The sequence below is a fragment of the Dufourea novaeangliae genome, unplaced genomic scaffold (assembly GCF_001272555.1).
Source record: "Dufourea novaeangliae isolate 0120121106 unplaced genomic scaffold, ASM127255v1 scaffold170, whole genome shotgun sequence".
In the NCBI taxonomy this organism is placed as follows: Eukaryota; Metazoa; Arthropoda; class Insecta; order Hymenoptera; family Halictidae; genus Dufourea; species Dufourea novaeangliae.
In genome coordinates, this window is record NW_015374081.1 from 77,375 (window position 1) to 96,095 (window position 18,721).

Here is an 18,721-nt window from a genome sequence, read left to right on the forward strand (position 1 = left end):
TCAAGCTTGCTTCTTGGGAAGCTAGCGAGCATAGTGCCAGAAGTCGAGGCCCAATTGAAGTCAGAAACTGGTAAACCATGCGCCTTCGCCTGCAGTTCCAATTCCTGTACTCGTAAAAGTAACCGACGATTTTGATGCTCCAGCTGCTTGTGTCTGAGCTCGTGTTGCTTCATTCTCGTCAATTCATTTTTCAACAGTTTTATATACTCAACCGAAGATTTGAGAATTGTGCCCTTGTTCGGCCTGACGTCACGCACGATTTCGTAATATCTGCAACGAATCGAGTTTGAATTATGACCCGTGGCTCGTACCGCAATTCCTCGATTGAATTCGTCGTTTACCTTTTTCTTTCGTTCAAATTAGCCACATTCAGTTTCGGAAATAATATTGGCAAACAGATACCCGATAAATACATACATACATACATACATACATACATACATACATACATACATACATACATACATACATACATACATACATACATCTATAATACATTAGGGTTGTAAACCGCGACTAAATGAGAGCGTGTCAGGTTACTGCATCGCTAAGAAGTAGGTATCGTATTGAATGTTTGCCGATTCAGCAACACCGTATTTTTTCTCGCAGGAAACTTCAATCGAACAACCGAGCCGGAAGAATAAACCGGGAACGAACAAGCTTACGGTTTCGTTTCGATTCGAGCAACTCTATGCGTACTTGACCGATCGCCTTCAGATTTCACATCGATGGAGGAAGCAGTGAGATTCGTAAACGATGGAAACGATGGAAAGGATGTCGCAATGTTGTAATGTCGCGATGTCGGTGTTTGCCGTAGTCGTTAGACCGACACGCTCGCTTCGTTATCGGAGGAACGTTATATTGGCCGACTTGCCTGACTGGAGAGCGTTTCGCGTCTCGCGTCTCGCGTCTCGCGTCTCGTGTCTCGTGTCTCGTATCTCGTCGTCGCGTCGATTTGCTCGCTTTTCCCCTGCGCACGAATCCGGTTCCTTTTGTAGCAAATGTCGCAAAACTTGAATCGGCAAAACTTAACACGACTTAAATGATTTTGCTTTGATATTATTCAACTCACGGGTCATTGGTCTTAGGCAGGAGAGTACCAAGCTCTTTGATCCTATCATTGATGTTGAAACGCCGTCGCCTCTCAACTGTGAAGCATAATTAAAATTATCACGACTATAGCATTATATTAAACCGATAACACTAATTGTAAGTACTGTTTGCATTGAATTACGTCACACGAGCGGAGGATGAAATCTATGAACACATTAATAAACACTTACTCATATTATGATTATCCTTCTTCTGTCTATCTTTTGCCAGGGCGTGAATCTCTGCTTCGGTGAGCAGCAATGGCTCCGGTTTGATTTGTAGCTCCGGAATATTGGACAAACTTCCTGGCTGACCGTCTTTTAGACTGTCGCCCAAGGATTCACTCTCGAACGACAGAATGTCGTCGAGGAGATCCTCCGCCTGTAATCGCATCGATATCGTATAGCCATGCTGGATTAGCTGTGTCAATATACAATTACCAAACCAATGATCCTATTTTCAACTCTGTACAGAGATCGACACAGTGACGTGTGTAGCCCGTTATGTTTGACGCGGTTTCTACAAGCAGTACCTACGCTACGATACGATACAATACGATACAATAAGATACGATACGGTACGGTACGGTACGGTACGGTACGGTACGGTACGGTACGATACGATACGATATTGTATTGTATTGCATGGTATGGTATGGTATGGTACGGTACGGTACGGTACGGTACGATACCTACGCTACTTAAACGGTTAAGTTCGTACAACTGTGAGACAGCGAAAGCATGACGAACGTAAAGAATAAGAATAAGTGGTATGTACCGAGAATGTGCGGTTAAGCTGAGTGTACTCATCATAGGATGCTGAATCGTTATTATACACAACACATACGGACCACGTTGCTTTCATTCCGCAGAAACGTAACAAGTCTTGTGCATAGTTCTTCGCTTTTATCTAGCGAGCTAGAAAGAATATACATAGATAGGTATTCGAGATGCAATTTCAGTACGTATATGATATTGTTGCTGGATATCTTCGCGAGTGAATACCTGGATCTGTTGTTTTTCGTCCTGCCGAACGGAAGATCAGTTATGGAACAAAGGAAACAGATAGCAAGGACACGCGAAACTATGACGGGTGAGGTAAAACGGAAAGACAGAGTGGATCGGAGGATGAGGAATGAATCAAGGGGGGAAATACGGAGCGAGATCGAGCGTGTGCGCGCGGCTTAGGCTTAGGTATATATATGTATATATGTATGTATGTATGTATGTATGTATGTATGTATGTATGTATGTATGTATGTATGTATGTATGTATGTATGTATGTATGTATGTATGTATGTATGTATGTATGTATGTATGTATGTATGTATGTATGTATGTATGTATGTATGTATGTATGTATGTATGTATGTATGTATGTATGTATGTATGTATGTATGTATGTATGTATGTATGTATGTATGTATGTATGTATGTATGTATGTATGTATGTATACTGTATACCTACAGACTGTTCTTATGGCTATTCAGTTGCGTACATGTATACATATTACGTAAACATTACGTGACAATACTAACTGCTGCCCGTTCATGGAAGAACCCGTCTTCTATTCAAAGCCTCGGAGCCATGGCAAACAAGAAGGTGGCAAAGGAACTAAAGTAAATTAGGAAACGAAAGGAGAGAAAAAGTACCTCGATACAAGCAAAAGTTATCGCGTATTTCAATGAGGATCAACGGCTGAGTATTAAGTCACACTTTTCAAAATTTAGAGGAGAGCAAATCAAAGGTGCAAAAACCTTGTAGCTTAGAAACCGTTCAGTAAGAATTCAACGAGAAATAATCGCTACCTTCGAACTATTGCAGAGATTTCAGACAAGTCTCGATATGTAGAAATGGTAAACAATGCATCAAGTTGCCTATGTGATGGACTTTATACTGCTTCGCTCGGAATATTAAAAACTAAAGAATTTGGAATGAGACCATTATTACCGCTGGAGAGAGTGAAAAATTTCATACAGAAAGCATGTAAAATGTCCTTCCTTACATAAAAAAGATGGACTTAATATACTCTGGCTCTGGGGTCCAGATACATATTGTGCATACTATACATATTGTGTATACATACATATGTATAATTCTACCGGAGGTACAACTGTTACATTACATTTTGATTCCTATCACTACGTATCTCTGTATAACTACGGGAACCGATTATGTTGCATTCCCGGTTACTTACTTTAAGTCGTCCAGGGAAAAAAAATAGAAGAAAACGTCGAAATTGCGTAAATTTGAGTCAGGTTTTGCACCGCACCGCGCCTCGTCGCATCTCGCATAATCGTGTGTTACGATTCATATCACCTCACTCCGGTTATAAGATCGCGTAAGCGTAAGCGAAAAACAACGCTGCTATGCTCGATAGGATCTTTCTTCACGTTTCCGGAAGGTCGCGGAAATTAAGACAAGCTAAAGCGTGAAGAAGGAGACGGGAGTGAAACGGGCGTAACCGTGTGTCGTAGCCGAGGTCGTAAACGGATCTAGACCGATGAATGTAAATTCGAAAATGAGAATGTGTGAACGCGAGTTGGTTGGAGAATTTGTTCGTTATCGGGACAGGTAGGTATACAGTATGGTATCTATTGTACATGCATAACATTGTCATGTAACATGTAACGAGGAGGAGGGAGTAGTCGAGCGGTGGAACGCAGGCGCTATAATTTCTGACGCGAATGTTTCGAATTAGCCCGGAGACAACTCTCTGGCTAACATCTCGTTATCGACGATAATGCGTTCGTCGCGTCAGACACGACATGAACCATCATCGGTGTAACTCAGACCGTTGATGTTCGGAGTAGTAACTCAAACACGACAAACCTAAATAACTGCTGAACAATTGCTGTATCTAGTACAGCCACGTTTCCGTTACCTTCTCGATTCGCGATACCATCATCACCTGTGCGTGTACATCGAATCGTTTTCATGTAATACTCCTGCTCGCTTCGACTTGGTTAGATTCGTCAGTTTTATGCCGATAAGCGGTTATCACAGGGATCGCTGTTATCTGTTATCTCGAGAAACATTTTCTGAGAGCGTCTCAGACGTCGGAAAGTTTATGATAGCGAAGACGATGAAAACGAGCGAATGGCTAGAATAATTTAGGCCAACAGCGATCTCGTCGCGCGGCGCATTTAAACGAATCATTGCCTTGTAAAACCGATGAATCGAAATCGGATGCTATTACGTGTACGACTCGTTCTATAACCGACATACTTCCGGTAAGAAATACCTACACGCGCTAATTCTTCTTATCCCTCGTATTCGTGTTCACGAAAACTAAACTATACACGACTCTTCGTACATAATCAATGTTTCACCGTACGACTCGTATCATGCGTTCGAGATGTACAACAGATTCGATTGTAAAACACTTACTCGGATACGTATTTAGACTCGTTAATTTCGTACGCGATTTCGATTATAACGATGTTAATTTCTTTTCGAAGGTACGCAGGTGTTTAAAATTCATATGCATGTATGATATCCGCGTCCTGGAGACAACACGGTTCAAACAATTGAAAATCAAACTAGATTCGTGAACAAACAGATTCAGACTCACCTTACACCTTCGAGCTATTATATTGAACACAGGCATCACTTTGTAGCAGTAGCAGCAGTAGCAGCAGTGGTAGCAGCAGCAGCGGCAGCAGCAGCAGCGGCAGCAGCAGCAGCGGCAGCAGCGGCAGCAGCAGCAGCAGCAGCGGCAGCAGCAGCAGCAGCAGCAGCAGCAGCAGCAACAGCAGCAGCAGCAGCAGCAACAGCAGCAGCAGCAGCAGCAGAGCAAGAGGGTAAAATTGGGTGGATCGCTTTAAACGTAGCCCACTATGATACACGTGGGTACCAGAACGTAACGTTCGATCTGTTGAAGGTGGCGAGAATGAAATGAATTGACTATTTTCATTCGAATACAGCGAACCGTTCGCCGCGTTGTCGTCTTCCGGATACGCCGAATGTTCCGATGCTTGCCGATTACAATCTCAGTTACAAGCTTCACACCTTTTTTTTTCACCGTTTCACCCTTGAAGAATTTCACTGATGCGTAGGGTGAACGGAGTATAGGCAACTATACATACATATACGTAGATCATGAAGTTGTAAAAACCAATGGTCTCGCGATCCGTCGCGACTGTTGACGAACACGTGCCACTGGGCCACTGTGCGTATAGAATGTCCGTCGAAAAAGCGAAAACGCCAAGTTGAAAGTATCGATTTCGATGAAAGGTAGCGAAAATAGAGGTTAAAAGGACAGTTAACGTAGGGATAGCGACGATCGAAATTTAGGATAAAACTAAGGAGATTAACGAAACGGATCATAACATCCGAGAGATTGTCGGATCACGTTGGACCAAGAACAACTTTCAGTGAGGCAACTAACACACTCAGGATAGCTGCAATGACAGGAGCATGACCGCGAACGCGAGCGGAAATTGAAATGGAAAGATGAACAGAACAAGAAACGGGAAAGGGTATGGGTACGGGTACGGGTACGGGTACGGGTACGAATATAGGTACGGGAACGGGAACACACGAGCGAGTAACGGGCACATTTTTCGGCCCCCCCGGTGGTCTGTCGATACGAGGTTGGATCGCGGCAACCTTGCGTTTTCTCTTCGTACTGCTGCTCCGTCGTCGTGACTCGGCTACCTACGATTAAGCATCTCAAGGTTGCGGTTACGCAATAATGTATATGCCGATCTCCTCGGGGCGTGGAGGGAGATCGAGTTAAACGGTGGAAGAATCAAAATCGGAGTGAGTCTGAACTAGGAATCGATCGCCACCGGTGGCGGGAGGTAACCTGGTGTAAAGCCATTGTGAATCTCTTTCGAATCTTGTCGAGCACCGAATTTTTTCGAAGCTATGCCCCACAGTCTGGGATGTCAGTTGTCCAATAAAGAGGGTTGTTATCGGTTCGAGTTGGAAACGATAAGCCGAAAATCTCATCGCAATATAGTTCTCGTTGTCCCTCTACTGGCCCGTTCTGTGTTTTGGCGATGAGGGAAACGGTGCCGATTCAGTGAATGGATCAGTTTTTCTCGTCATGATCCTGCACAGCTATGGTAGTTGGATCCATGGATCGTCGTTGTTACGATACGTGGTTAATCAGTGTCACCGTTTAAACGTCTCTTGCGCAAAACATTTTCCTATCCGATAACTTTTTGATCGTAATAAATCGTGCGCGCGCAAGCTTGGTTGATCCGAAGGAACGAGGAAACGCGGGAAGTTGTTTTAAACTGAATGCCAAACTAACACCGGTGACAAACGTTTCGGTAAGTTTTCGAGACGCGTAAATCGGAACCTCGAGCGTCGATCGGCACGTTTCGGTACTGGTCGCTACTGCTCGAATACGCGGCCACGCGCCACGAGCTCGGTTAGCTCGGTACCCCACGCCTGTTGCTGTCTTGCTCTCCGCTATCGTCTGTTAACAACCCGCTTCCACCCGCTACCCGTCAAATGCCACCGCCGCCGTCGCCGCCGCCGCAAACCAACCATGCGCACACCACCACCCATTCATCCATCCATCACATCCATCGGTCGGCTCGCTTCGCTTCGCCTCGCCTCGCCTCGCCTCGCCTCGCCTCGCCTCGCCTCGCCTCGCCTCGCCTCGCCCGCGCAACGCCACGCATCGAGTCGCGTAGTCGCGTCGTCGCGTCGCGCACGTCACTGGTCTGCTGTCTCTTGCTTAAGCGCACTCGAAGCTTCCGGCCGGACCGTTCTCTTATCCTACGAGGCGATAATGTATTAACCGAGTGTACCCGGCTTTGCGTAACGCGGAATTTTCAATGAAAAATCTTTGCGACTCGTTTCTAAACATTCGAATATTCCCTGAAAAATTTCACGTCCCTTTTCATTCACTTTTCCCTCTCCGTTCGTTTCAAATGTCTTCTGATGTTTCGTCCAAAAAATTTCTCTTTCGAATTTCGCTACATTAGAAATTCTGGTCTCGCGCAGGACGTTGAACGCGCAAGGTATTTGGTTATTCGATTGCGATAACAGAGTTGGTTTCTCCGTTAACTAGGTTGTGTTTCGCGATCATATATTACGTGTTCCGTACAACAAAGATTGCGTATCGTAAAAGAAGATGGTATGTAATGCAAGTGGTAGCAGGTGCGCACGACTCAAAGTAAGCAATCAAGTATTAATAAATGACCGAATAAAATTTCAAATTGAATCACCAACAATTTCGTTGGTTTTCCGCAAATGGAAATCTATACAACGCGAGAGTGTCGAGAAGAGTAAGCGTATTCTTTATCAAAGTACATATAATATATGTGTATGTATAAGTACATACCTTCGTAGTATCACGTGGTCGTCGGACAGCATCGCGGTCACAGACACGAGCCGAATACCAAGAGAAAAAGAAAGCGATTTGTCCACGCCTGTGGATCGTTGAACATAACGTATAGTTACAACTTCGAATCGGTCTTATTGTTAATGGAATAATCTGTTGCGTTTGAAAGCAATAGGTATTGGGCCGATTTCTGTCACACTGATCCGAATAATAACGGCGAGCTGTGACCCACACACCTCTGTCCGTCGGAAAACAAAAAAATTTCAAGCACCCGCACACATGTATGCATGTATGTACATAAGTATGTAAGTACATACATACAAGGTACCTACTATCATACGTAGTTATGTGTCATTGATTAGGCTTGCTTGATTGAACGGTGTTCGTTCAGTTAAGAAATCTGTGTGGATTCCACGAACAAGGTTTCGAAAGATGTATAGGTATGTATAGATAGAGTTTCTCTCTGACAAAATGTTCAAAGTATCCTAGATTCCAAATCGATCTGCTCTCTTCAGCACATCGCATTCCGTAGAAATTGATGAAATTCCGTACAATTGGTGGTTACACTCGTCAAGAGTGTAACGCGTAAAGCGAAACGTGGGCGACCTCTGTACAAAGTTCTATAGGTATAATGTATATGTATGTATGTACACAGTTAACCTTACCTCGGAATTACTGGTTGCGACGCTGGAAAGACCAGGCGACATGGCGCCTGATGTAGGATCTGGGCTGGCCGTTGCCGAATTTCCGAGCGACAGTACCGTGGGTGCATGCGAGTGCGGCTGAGGGTGTGGATACGACGCCAGATGAGGATGCTGCGGTTTTGGATGATGCACTATTGGTCCCGGCGGTGCACTTTGGACAACCATTGGACCGGACATCGGTACTGATTCGACTGAATTTTTTTCAAGGACGCTTTCTGTTTCAGCGCTACCGACTGCACCGCCACGAAACGACTCGTGGAGATACTGCCGCACTTGATTCTTTTGCTTCTGAACAACATGATAGCGAGTCGGATTCTCCAGCAGTGTTCGTACCTGAAAAGAACAAAATTTTAACCTTTTTCTAATTTTCAAATTGTCTATTCTTCGCTCTATTCCGCGCTGACGTACATATTCTACTCGCAGGTAGATACGAGTCTAACACGGGACATCCATAATGTTAGTTCTTGCCCACGCTTGAACACACTGGAATTTCGTCCGAATCCCTTGTTCTCGCTATCTGTCCGGTTAGTTTGTTGATTGAAAAGCTTTGTAGGAATGGTAACGTAAAAAATCATGTATGTATGTATGTATGTATGTATGTATGTATGTATCTATGTATCTATGTATCTATGTATCTATGTATGAATGTTAATATGTATTCTGTAAGTTGCTTACCAAAATGTTAAAAAATTACTTTTTTTTCCTGCCTTCGGACAGTACGAGGGTAGTATAAATGGGTTTCACTTTGGGTTCCATTCGAGTTTCAACAGCACCTTAGGTACAGTGTGTTTACGCGTCATTTGTCTATACGTTCTAATATACGTATACGTATGGCTTATCCTACTACGTCAGATTAACGTAGATATCCTTGGTAGGTTACTTTTTGACACGATCGGTACCTGTACATACTGTGTAAATAGTGTATGGGCGTGAATATTTTCATAATGAAATAAAAAAATAGGAAAAATAAATTCATGCATATGGAGAAAGAATAGACCGCGGGAGAGTGAGAAAGCGAAGGAGCGAAGGAGCGAGGAAGCGGGGGTGTGATTAAGTGACCGATGGAAAGATTGGAAAGCAAGTGGACGGCGTACATACATACATACAAACATATATGCATACATATGCATACATACATACTTGCAAGACTTGCGGCGGCACGTCTACCCCGATGGTTGAAAGGGACGCGGGGGGTACGGGTCTGGGATGAGCAGCTGCTGGTCTCTGCTGCTGTAAGCTCTGACGAAATTCTGCCTCCCGCCTCTCTTGTTCCTGCAGCTGCTCTCGCATCAGCTGGAGCTTCAATTGCGTGCGCGAGGTGGGCGTCGCAGTCTTGAATGTTGGCGGACTGAAAATTATCAAAAACAGTTCGAACGGTTCTGTACGAGATTTTTGTCGCTACATAGGTTAGCAACGTAATCTTAGACCGCGCATTGCAATGTTCAGTCGTTTATTTTACACTTCAACCACCAAGCTATTTACCCGTGCCCGTGAGCCTAATCGAAGGCTCGAAGATAATACACCTACATGTTACATCTGGTATTACGGAAAAAATAGATCCGATCTATTCGCGGTGATAAGAGCGATAGATGAGGGAATGAATGTACATACATACCAACAGTTGGTCACAAAAGTACCTATTCGAACATGTTAGGCACTAAGCGAATTTTGCATAGAATTGTATGTAGGTTTGCAAATACAAAACTGTATGTATCAAATGCTATGTTTTTGATGTACATTTATTGTAAAATAAATTAATAAATTTTTATTAAAAATAGCATTTGACACGTATAGTTTTGTATTTGTAAACCTACTTACAATTCCACGCAAAATTTGCTTATAACTGTTACAACTCTATATGTACATATGTACACACGTACATCTATGTACAATATACATACATATTCTACTCGAGGATCGATATCTACGGGGGAACAGATGCGCGGATAAAAGTCTTCTATGGAGATTAAAATCGCATTCGAGTTCGATAGAAAATTTCAGTAAATATAAGGAAAGAACGATGGGTTGCTGGTTAACGCATGGCCGTCCTATAGTTCGCTGTACCGATAGGCTAGTGGACCTGCCTAAAAGGTGTTCCCAATTTGGGAACAAAGCCAAGCGGTGGCCATAAGATAACCAAAATAGACGGATTGCGCAATTTGGCGGACCGGTCTTCGGTTCCCGTTCTTCGAGTTGCGATCTTTTTACTTCCTTCCGGTCGCATCGAAGAAACCACGCAGCGGAAAACTGTTCTCGTTCGTTTCGGTCCGATCAAGAGCTCGTTTATTTCGTGCACTGGCGTCTTACGTAACCATCTTCGGCGAAAAACTAAACTAGTTGTCCTACATACATACTCATATCGTTCAGTTTCCTTTACGTTCGTACCATCCTCCTGCTCTCGAGTCTCTTCTCGTCTTCCTCTTTATCGTACTGTTTCGGTTACACTGTTCCTTTCTATTCATTTCCTTCTATTTCAACACTCTTTAATTCCCAGTACATATCGACTTTTATGGCCTTTAAGCCTTTTCCCCTCAAGGCTGCATTACGAACAAGTTCGTTGCAAGAAATATGCATGTATGTCGTTCGTCTAAAAACTCACCGAGATCCTTAGCAACAATTGTACACGCTTAAATATGTATTTAGTCGGACGACACTGTACCGACATTAAAGCTCACTTCGTCCTCCTCTTTCCGTGAAATTCTACGATAACTTTAAGAGCGAACCGACGTGAAAGGGTGCTATTGGTGTTATTACATAGGTGGCTATAAATAACCATATGTAGCATCTTTCCTAACACTAACGGAGGAAAGAAATGAGCGTTTAACTATGAAAACGGAAGAAATCGGAGAAAACGAAAGATTGTACTGACGAAAAGATGAAAATTTTCTATGTTGCGGGACGCGCAAAGTCGACGAAAGGTCCACGCGCAACAGCCAAGGACGCGCTTATATTTAGACTCAGTGTTTACGATCGAGGAGAACGCGAACATACCGACAAAGAGAAACCGTGCCATGTCGACGAATTTCCGTCGGGCGAGTTACAGTTTCGCGAAATGTCCAATTAATAATTATTTAAGTTGAGGCTCGAGAATAGGAAAGAAGGAAAAGATCAGCAAGTTAGGTAAGCTATTTACACGACGGAATACATAGAAGGAAGGCAATGGAAGACGGTGGAGGGCATACGGTAAATTGTACCATGTAAGAAGCAGAAAAGCATATACACATATGCGAGTTGAATCGAACGTAAAAAAAAAGAAGAAAGGAGCATGATATCGGAATCTCGAACCGTTGTACACAATTCTGTACCAGCCTTGCGGATGAGTGGCGCGCAACGGCCGGGCAAATGCAACGTTCGTGAGTTGAGCGTCACCGGCGTCGTCAGGATTGCCTAGCAATGGGGATGTCGTGGCGGCGGTGGCGGCGGTGGCGGCCGCAGCTGCCGCAGCGGCCACCGTTCCGTCGACGATCGACGGATCCATCTCGAGGATCATGCGCAGATCTTCGTCGATACCGATATGCACGCGCACATGTTGCTCTCGTTCATTTTCTCCTCGTCGTTCTTGACGTTCTCGTCGTTCCTCCTGTTCTCGGTGATGATTCGGAGTGGACGAACAATCGGTGATTCGTGCAAGACTCTCGTACCCGTCGCTCGAGTGCTCCGTTTTGCCGCGTCTCGGAAATTTAAACGGTAGCGAAGTTGTAGTCACCGCTTGATCGTTGAAACGTGCGAACGGAGTCGAGGCGAATCGGGAGAATGCGTTCGTCGATAATGGCATCGACGACGACGACGACGACGACGACATTGTCGACGTCTGCGGGGTTTCCGATCGGGATCCTGATTCCCGTTTCGGTGCCGATTCCAGTCTCGGTATTATTTGTGATTCCGGTACAACGGATCGCGGGACTCGCAAATGCGATACACACCACCAACTCGGCAACGTCTTTGATAAGTTTGATCTAGCCGACGTTGTGCCTATTGTCGTCGTAGTTGTCGTAATTGTCGCAGTCGTCGTCGCCGTCGTCGTCGCCGTTGTTAATGTTATTCGATTTCCCTTCGTGAAATTCGACGCGGTACCGGCTAATGATCGGTCGATGTCGTTTATTCGATTTAACCGCGAAACTAGATCTTCAAATTCGACAATTTGCCGCACAATTTCGGATGATGTCTCTTGCATATTCTTCGTGGGAGGGGAGAACGCTTCGCGACCGAACGAGCCGAGGCGTCGCGACGCTACTAAAACGAGTATTCGCGTATCATCGCTGTCAAAGATGCCGTCAACGACCACGCTGTCAGCGTCGAGAAATCTGCGCTCGCAATTCTAAACGTGGATTCGTATCGTTACTCGTTCTCGTTCCCACCCTCACTCTAATTCCTCTGAATTGCGAGCACGAATGCAAGCGCCACGAACTGTCGCGCATTCGCTCGTCCACGCCAACTCTCAATCTCAATCTATCGTTTGCACATCAATTTTTAGACCTTAGCATAGTACATAATACGATAATCGCGCTGGTCGAATCGAATCACGGTAAATAAATAATACTAAGTCAGTCAAGCGTGAGTTACCGCAAAGTTAGCTTTTTTTCTAGTTGGAGATGGAGATTCGTACGTAAAATCAACGATCAAGAACGATCTTTTCGGTGATGCTCCATGGTCATTGTTCAATAAAGTTCAATTACCTCTGGACTGCTATGGACTGAAATTCGGCTCACGTTCGTTCCGATAGCAGTCTCAAGCAGTCTCTACACATATATAAGTACCTAACGGCGAACGGCGAACGCAAGAGAAAACAGCGCATCACGAATCGTGACGTGACGGGTGGATCCGAGTCGAGTTGGACCGAATTGTTCCGAGTCGAGCCGACGGGAGTTCGTAAAACGCGTAGAAGAGGAGGAACGAAGAGGGAAAGTCACATAGCACACACAACGCGAAAGCTATGTATAGCCAAAGGTTCGACAGCATGGTAGTCTGGTAGACACTAGACTCTACCTCTACATTATAGAGAGCGTGAATTCCTCGTGCGTTCAACAAGTACGTACAAGCTAAAGAGACGTGTGAATATTTAAGTTTGACACGCGTATCAAATATACCGTAACGATTGGTAACGTACAGCGTACCTGTCGGTATTGGGTGTTCTACTCTTTAATTCGTAGTACATGATATCTTGCATCGGTGTTGGTAGGAAAGATAAGGTTTGTTCCCAGTTGTCGTCGACGTTGCATCCATGTCCGTGAAGGTTATTTGTTCGTTCCAGTGTAGTTCCCGTCAATTTTTCGTCGCATCGTCGTCCAGATAGATCCGCCTCCCGATGCTCCAAGTCGGCCGTGATAGCCGCCAGATCAAAGCCCATGTCGATTCCGGATTCCTCCATTCTTGGGGCTGAAGTATCGTAGTAGAATTGTCTAGGAAGTGGCGCGCAGCAGAGCGTCAAAGTTACACTGGTCGAGAATTAACCAGACACAACGAGTTTCCCGGGAATACGATTGGGATTGGAATTGGGATTGGGATTGGGATTGGGATTGGGATTGGTATCGGGATCGGGATCGGGATCGGGTTCCGGATTAGAATCGGAATCACGATCGCGATCGCGATTACGAGAAGAACGTCGTTTTCGAGGTTTGCTTTCCAACGTGGCGCCTCCCCACTGGTAAAAGTTAAGACGCGCGCGTGTCGAGCGATAATCGGAGCTACAGGCGACAGCAGACGCGGGACTCGAGAGCCGCGCAAGAACTGCTCATCGAGGGGCTAGGGACGGACGGGAATATGTAGAAGCACGACCGACCGATATGCACAACACGCTCGACGCTCGATGACCGATCCTCGATACCAGATGAGAAACGGCAACCGGGCAACGGGAGACGGAAGACGAGTAGATCGCGAGTATTCGCGAGTCACTTGCAAACAGGCATCCGCGATCTTCCGACCGTTACCCCCATTCAGTGTCATTGACGACATATGAGAGAAAGCGCACAAACGAGAAATGTACGCTCTCTCGCAGGACCAGCATCAGCACGTAGTTTGTCGACCAGCAGGAAAATTCCTACTAAAACTGTGATTATCAACACGTTTTAGCTGAATGTATAATCATTTCACTAGTCAATGCACGATTATTTCTTCGAAATTTTCCAATCTCGAGAAACCGTAAAGCTGCATCTAAACGCGGCGCAGCATCGCGTATTACAAGTAGGTTCCTACATACCTACTACATATACATATGTACATATGGTTGTGTACGGTGTACAGTACAGTCAAGTACAGTGCAGCACGAAGCGCGCGATTGCAGGAGGAATTGTAAAACGTGATAGTACTGCCATCTCACGGCTAACTGTTCAATCTTTCGAATCGATCGTGATTCACGATCTTGAAGAGCGGCCGTCGAAATTCGCATTCCCGGTAGTGTATGTGTATGCGTATTCGTCTCGACGCACATTAATCCAACGAAACTAAATATGTACCACTTCCTTCCCTTTTTTCTGAGACAAATTTCGCATTACATAACGATAACGAATTATGCCACAAGTATATACATGTCAGGCAAAATGGTTTCCATAATTATCCATCAACCCTGTACATATGTGGATTGTATAATACATACTTAATTATGTATATGTATGTATGTATGTATAACCAAACCTGTACGCCATATGTTCCGATGGTACATGTAGCTTGTCGAGTACGCGAAATACTAAATATGACGCAAGATCCATGAAATTTCTTTTGCAAAATGCGAAAAACTCGCTGACAAGGAGATTTGAACAGCAACAGAGCGAGTCAAGTAGATCGACCGTACCTTAAACGGGCGGCCCAGTTGGTCGAATATTGCAACGAAGAGTGATTCGGCGATGAATTTTCAATTGAACGTTTCTTTGTATTTAGCGTTCCATTCGCTAGCTGCATTAAGCCTCGGCGGTATTCATGCGTTCGAAAAGGGGAAACGTTTCCCTCCGGAAATATCAGAAAAGTTGGACGAATATTGGAACGCGTACAAGGTATATGGCCGATCGACTCGTGTTGTCGTTTGTCGTCGATTAATCGTTTACGATATCGTTGTTCTCAGGTTCGTTGCAACAAGAGTTACGCCGGAAATGTTGAAGCTGCGAGAAGAATGGCTTGGGAAGAAAATTTGGTGACGATTTACAAGCACAATTTAATGGCGTCTGCCGGTCATCACAGTTACACATTACGCGATAATCACATGGCGGATCTTGGAACGAGGCAATATATTCGAGATATGGTTCGTAATAGTAAAAATTGTATCACGAGTATATTTATTGTACGTTACATATGTATATGTATGTATGTACAGGTACTATCCGATGATTTAGAATTTAGAATTTAGAATTTAGAATTTAGAATTTAGAATTTAGAATTTAGAATTTAGAATTTAGAATTTAGAATTTAGAATTTAGAATTTAGAATTTAGAATTTAGAATTTAGAATTTAGAATTTAGAATTTAGAAAATTAAAGGGACATGTGTTTATTTTCGACTGTTCGCACAATGTTTTGTGTACAGGTAAAACTAATTCCGAGCCGTAAGCGGCGCGTATCGAAAGAGCCAATGGTCGGGGCGGTATTGCACGATCCTCGGCGCGTTCCGGCGAGGCTCGATTGGCGCGACGTTGGCTTCCGAACTGGCCCGGAAAACCAGAAGGATTGTGGCAGCTGTTATGCGTATTCGATAGCTGGCAGTATTCAGGGACAAATATTCAAGGAAACTGGTACGATGATTCCTCTCAGCGAGCAGCAGTTGATCGATTGTAGCTCCTCTACCGGAAATTTGGGTTGTTCCGGAGGTTCTTTGAGAAACACGCTCAGGTATCTCGAGAAGGCGAAGGGGTTGATGGCTCGTGTTCATTATCCATACAAAGGGAGAGTATGTCATCCATTTAGTCCACTTGGTAGCTAATAATGCCTCTAATCGAAACGATTATCCGTGATTTCGTGTTCCCTTGATGCCATTAAAATTAGTCCAATTTAAGAAATTCTGTCGGAACCTCATCGCAGAGTTTGTTTCTCCGAAACAAACGATGATACTCTCATCGAGATTCTGTTCTCCCGTTTCGTAATGCTTATCACTCAGCGATGACTCAGTTTTTATACATGTACAGTGTAGAGTATAGTGGCTGATGTAACGAAAACGTTTTCTCGTAAACTGTATACATACATACACGGAATATACATATGCGAGCATCGAAAACATTACGCAAAATAATCAACATCAGAGAACCACGGAGCGACTGACGAGCAACAGTGTTTTTACATCTCTATATCTATATCAACTATATCTATACTATGTACAGTACATATTTTTTTAGTCACTTTCGATTTATACCGGACGCGATCTCGGTTCCATCGCGAAATTCTTCCGTCGTCTAAATTCAAGAGGCCAGTAAACAATTCGATGCGTTTGCATTGATGCAGCAAGGTGCGTGCCGTTTCCATGAAGCTTTAAGCGCCGTCAATATTACTTCGTGGGCAGTGCTACCAGCACGCGACGAGAAAGCTTTGGAAGCTGCCGTTGCAACAATAGGTCCAATTGCGGCTTCGATAAACGCCAGTCCAAAAACGTTTCAGCTTTACCAGTAAGTATACTTCCTGTCTTACAAATGAAGTTTCGCCGGGAAGCTACAGATTAGTTAGTAGTCGTACACTACGTTTCTTATTTCTTTCTATTTCAATCACAAAGGATTGGTCATTTTGAATAAAGTTTTCGTTGGACTTGAACATTGTTCCGACAATGTAAAAATTATAAATTAAAATTTGCTAAAACAAACTACATTCCCAAGTTGCTTAAAGTCTCTGGTATAAAAAAGACTTTTCACTGTAAGAGTACTTCTTCGAAATAACGTCATGATCAGCTAGCTATTAATTGCCGCTGCAATCTTACCCAATATGCTGACGTATACCTATACCTATACCTATACCTATACCTATACCTATACCTATACCTATACCTATACCTATACATATGTCTACGTATACATACAGTGCCGGCTCAGGCTCAGGCTCAGGCTCAGGCTCAGACACTACGGTCAGAAAGAAAGAAAATATTGAAACCTAATAGCTCCGCTGGCCCAATTTCACGTTAATTATATGTACGTATATTGTGATATGTTAATAATGGTCCCTGACGTCGAGTAGAAAAATTGATCGATTTGACGCGGAATGGCCCGATTAAATTTTCTTCTGAGAAACATTCGACTTTCTATGAACGATAGATCTTTCCGTCGGGAAATGTTCGACGAATGGTAAAGACGAAACAACAAGAAGGCGAAAGGAAAGCAAAAGAAGAAAGAATTTTTGACACGCGATCAACTCGTGTTCGGGGAATGTTTACGCGAAAAATGAGAATATGAAAACTCATATCGCCCCCTTTTGACAGATACTACACCAAGGAATTGGTCCAATTGTGCGATAACCTTTGGTGCATCGTTCATGCGATGCCCCTGAAGCGGCAACGAACCAAAGTCATTGGACTCGCGATCTGTGGTTGAGAAGGGCACGGAAGTAATATCGGCGACAAACATACATGTACATCGAAATTAGTAACCGTTTCTTTAATCGGAAAAACTACCGTCCACTTTCCTACACACCCCATTTTTTTCTTTTCACTCACTTTTTCTCTCGCCCCTTCCGGATTACAGTGTACATGCTGTGTGTATGTACATGTACATGTACATGTACACGTACGTAGATACGTAAACGTGTTTACACAGATTTTAAAATCTGTTCATTTGAGAATGAAAATTAAACAAAGAATTCTGCCCGATTGGATTTGCAGCGAAGGAGTCTACGACGACGATGCTTGTAGTTCGGACATGGTGAATCATGCGATGCTGATCGTCGGATACACGCCAAAAGAATGGATCCTGAAAAATTGGTGGGGCGATGGGTGGGGCGAAAAGGGCTACATGCGGTTGGCTAAAAACAAAAACCGATGCGGCATAGCCAATTACGCGGCTTATGCAAAAGTTTAACCGTATACAGTTGCAAAGAATTACCCAAAAACCGACGCGACGCAATTGTTATTGTTCCGTTTAGCAGTTTAGCCGCATGAAAAAAATCGTTCTCATTTCGGACAAGCCTGAAATGAACTATTAAAGAATTTCATTGTGAACGTAGGCATTCTAAAGCGTTATTCTTTACTCTTTTTTCCCTTCGTCCTTTAGCGTGTATCCATGTTACTCATTGCGGGAAAATATTGAAAGTACACGGCGTGCGTCGCGTCGGGTAACGTCGATCGTTGTGTGATAGCTGGTAGCTCGTGATGGAGGAAACGGCTGTAAAATAGACTGCGATCGTTCTCGGAAGCGATACTTCGATCGGCCTTGAATCGAACAACCAAGCCATCGTTCTCTCGGAGATAATTACTATCGTGCAACCGAGTTCGGATCAAAGCTTTAGCAAAGTAAGCATTTAATGAAAACAAGGATCCGTGAATCTGTCAGTTTCGTCCGGTGGTTAGATTCGACAAAGGTCGAAATTTATACCTGAATTTGTAAAAATGCCGTAAGACGTTCAGTGCACACACAGTGGATAAACGAATATGTATACATAATATGTACATTCATATAAGCGGTGCGATGCGGCGCGGCGGGAGAAAGAGGGAGCGAGGGTGGGAG

The 18,721-nt window shown here is 44.1% G+C and overlaps 2 protein-coding genes across 2 annotated transcripts in view; one reads left to right on the plus strand and one right to left on the minus strand.

Annotated features, from left to right (window-relative positions):
- The window catches only part of LOC107190620 (microphthalmia-associated transcription factor), a 15,088-nt gene extending 2,813 nt beyond the window's left edge, over positions 1 to 12,275 (minus strand). Inside the window, exons 1-6 of the mRNA XM_015579454.1 lie at positions 11,407 to 12,275; positions 9,242 to 9,449; positions 8,063 to 8,434; positions 1,284 to 1,473; positions 1,073 to 1,148; positions 7 to 270 (exon numbers count right to left, since the gene is read on the minus strand). Of these exons, the coding sequence (XP_015434940.1) occupies positions 7 to 270; positions 1,073 to 1,148; positions 1,284 to 1,473; positions 8,063 to 8,434; positions 9,242 to 9,449; positions 11,407 to 12,275 (1,979 nt within the window). The remainder of the gene's footprint in view (positions 1 to 6; positions 271 to 1,072; positions 1,149 to 1,283; positions 1,474 to 8,062; positions 8,435 to 9,241; positions 9,450 to 11,406) is intronic.
- A 2,528-nt stretch (positions 12,276 to 14,803) lies between these two features.
- LOC107190621 (cathepsin L1-like) lies at positions 14,804 to 18,169 on the plus strand. The gene is made up of 6 exons (XM_015579455.1): positions 14,804 to 14,873; positions 14,975 to 15,087; positions 15,156 to 15,332; positions 15,613 to 15,972; positions 16,521 to 16,681; positions 17,881 to 18,169. The coding sequence occupies exons 1-6, from the start codon at positions 14,804 to 14,806 to the stop codon at positions 18,074 to 18,076; spliced, it is 1,077 nt and encodes a 358-aa protein (XP_015434941.1). The 3' UTR covers positions 18,077 to 18,169.
- Positions 18,170 to 18,721: the final 552 nt, after the last annotated feature.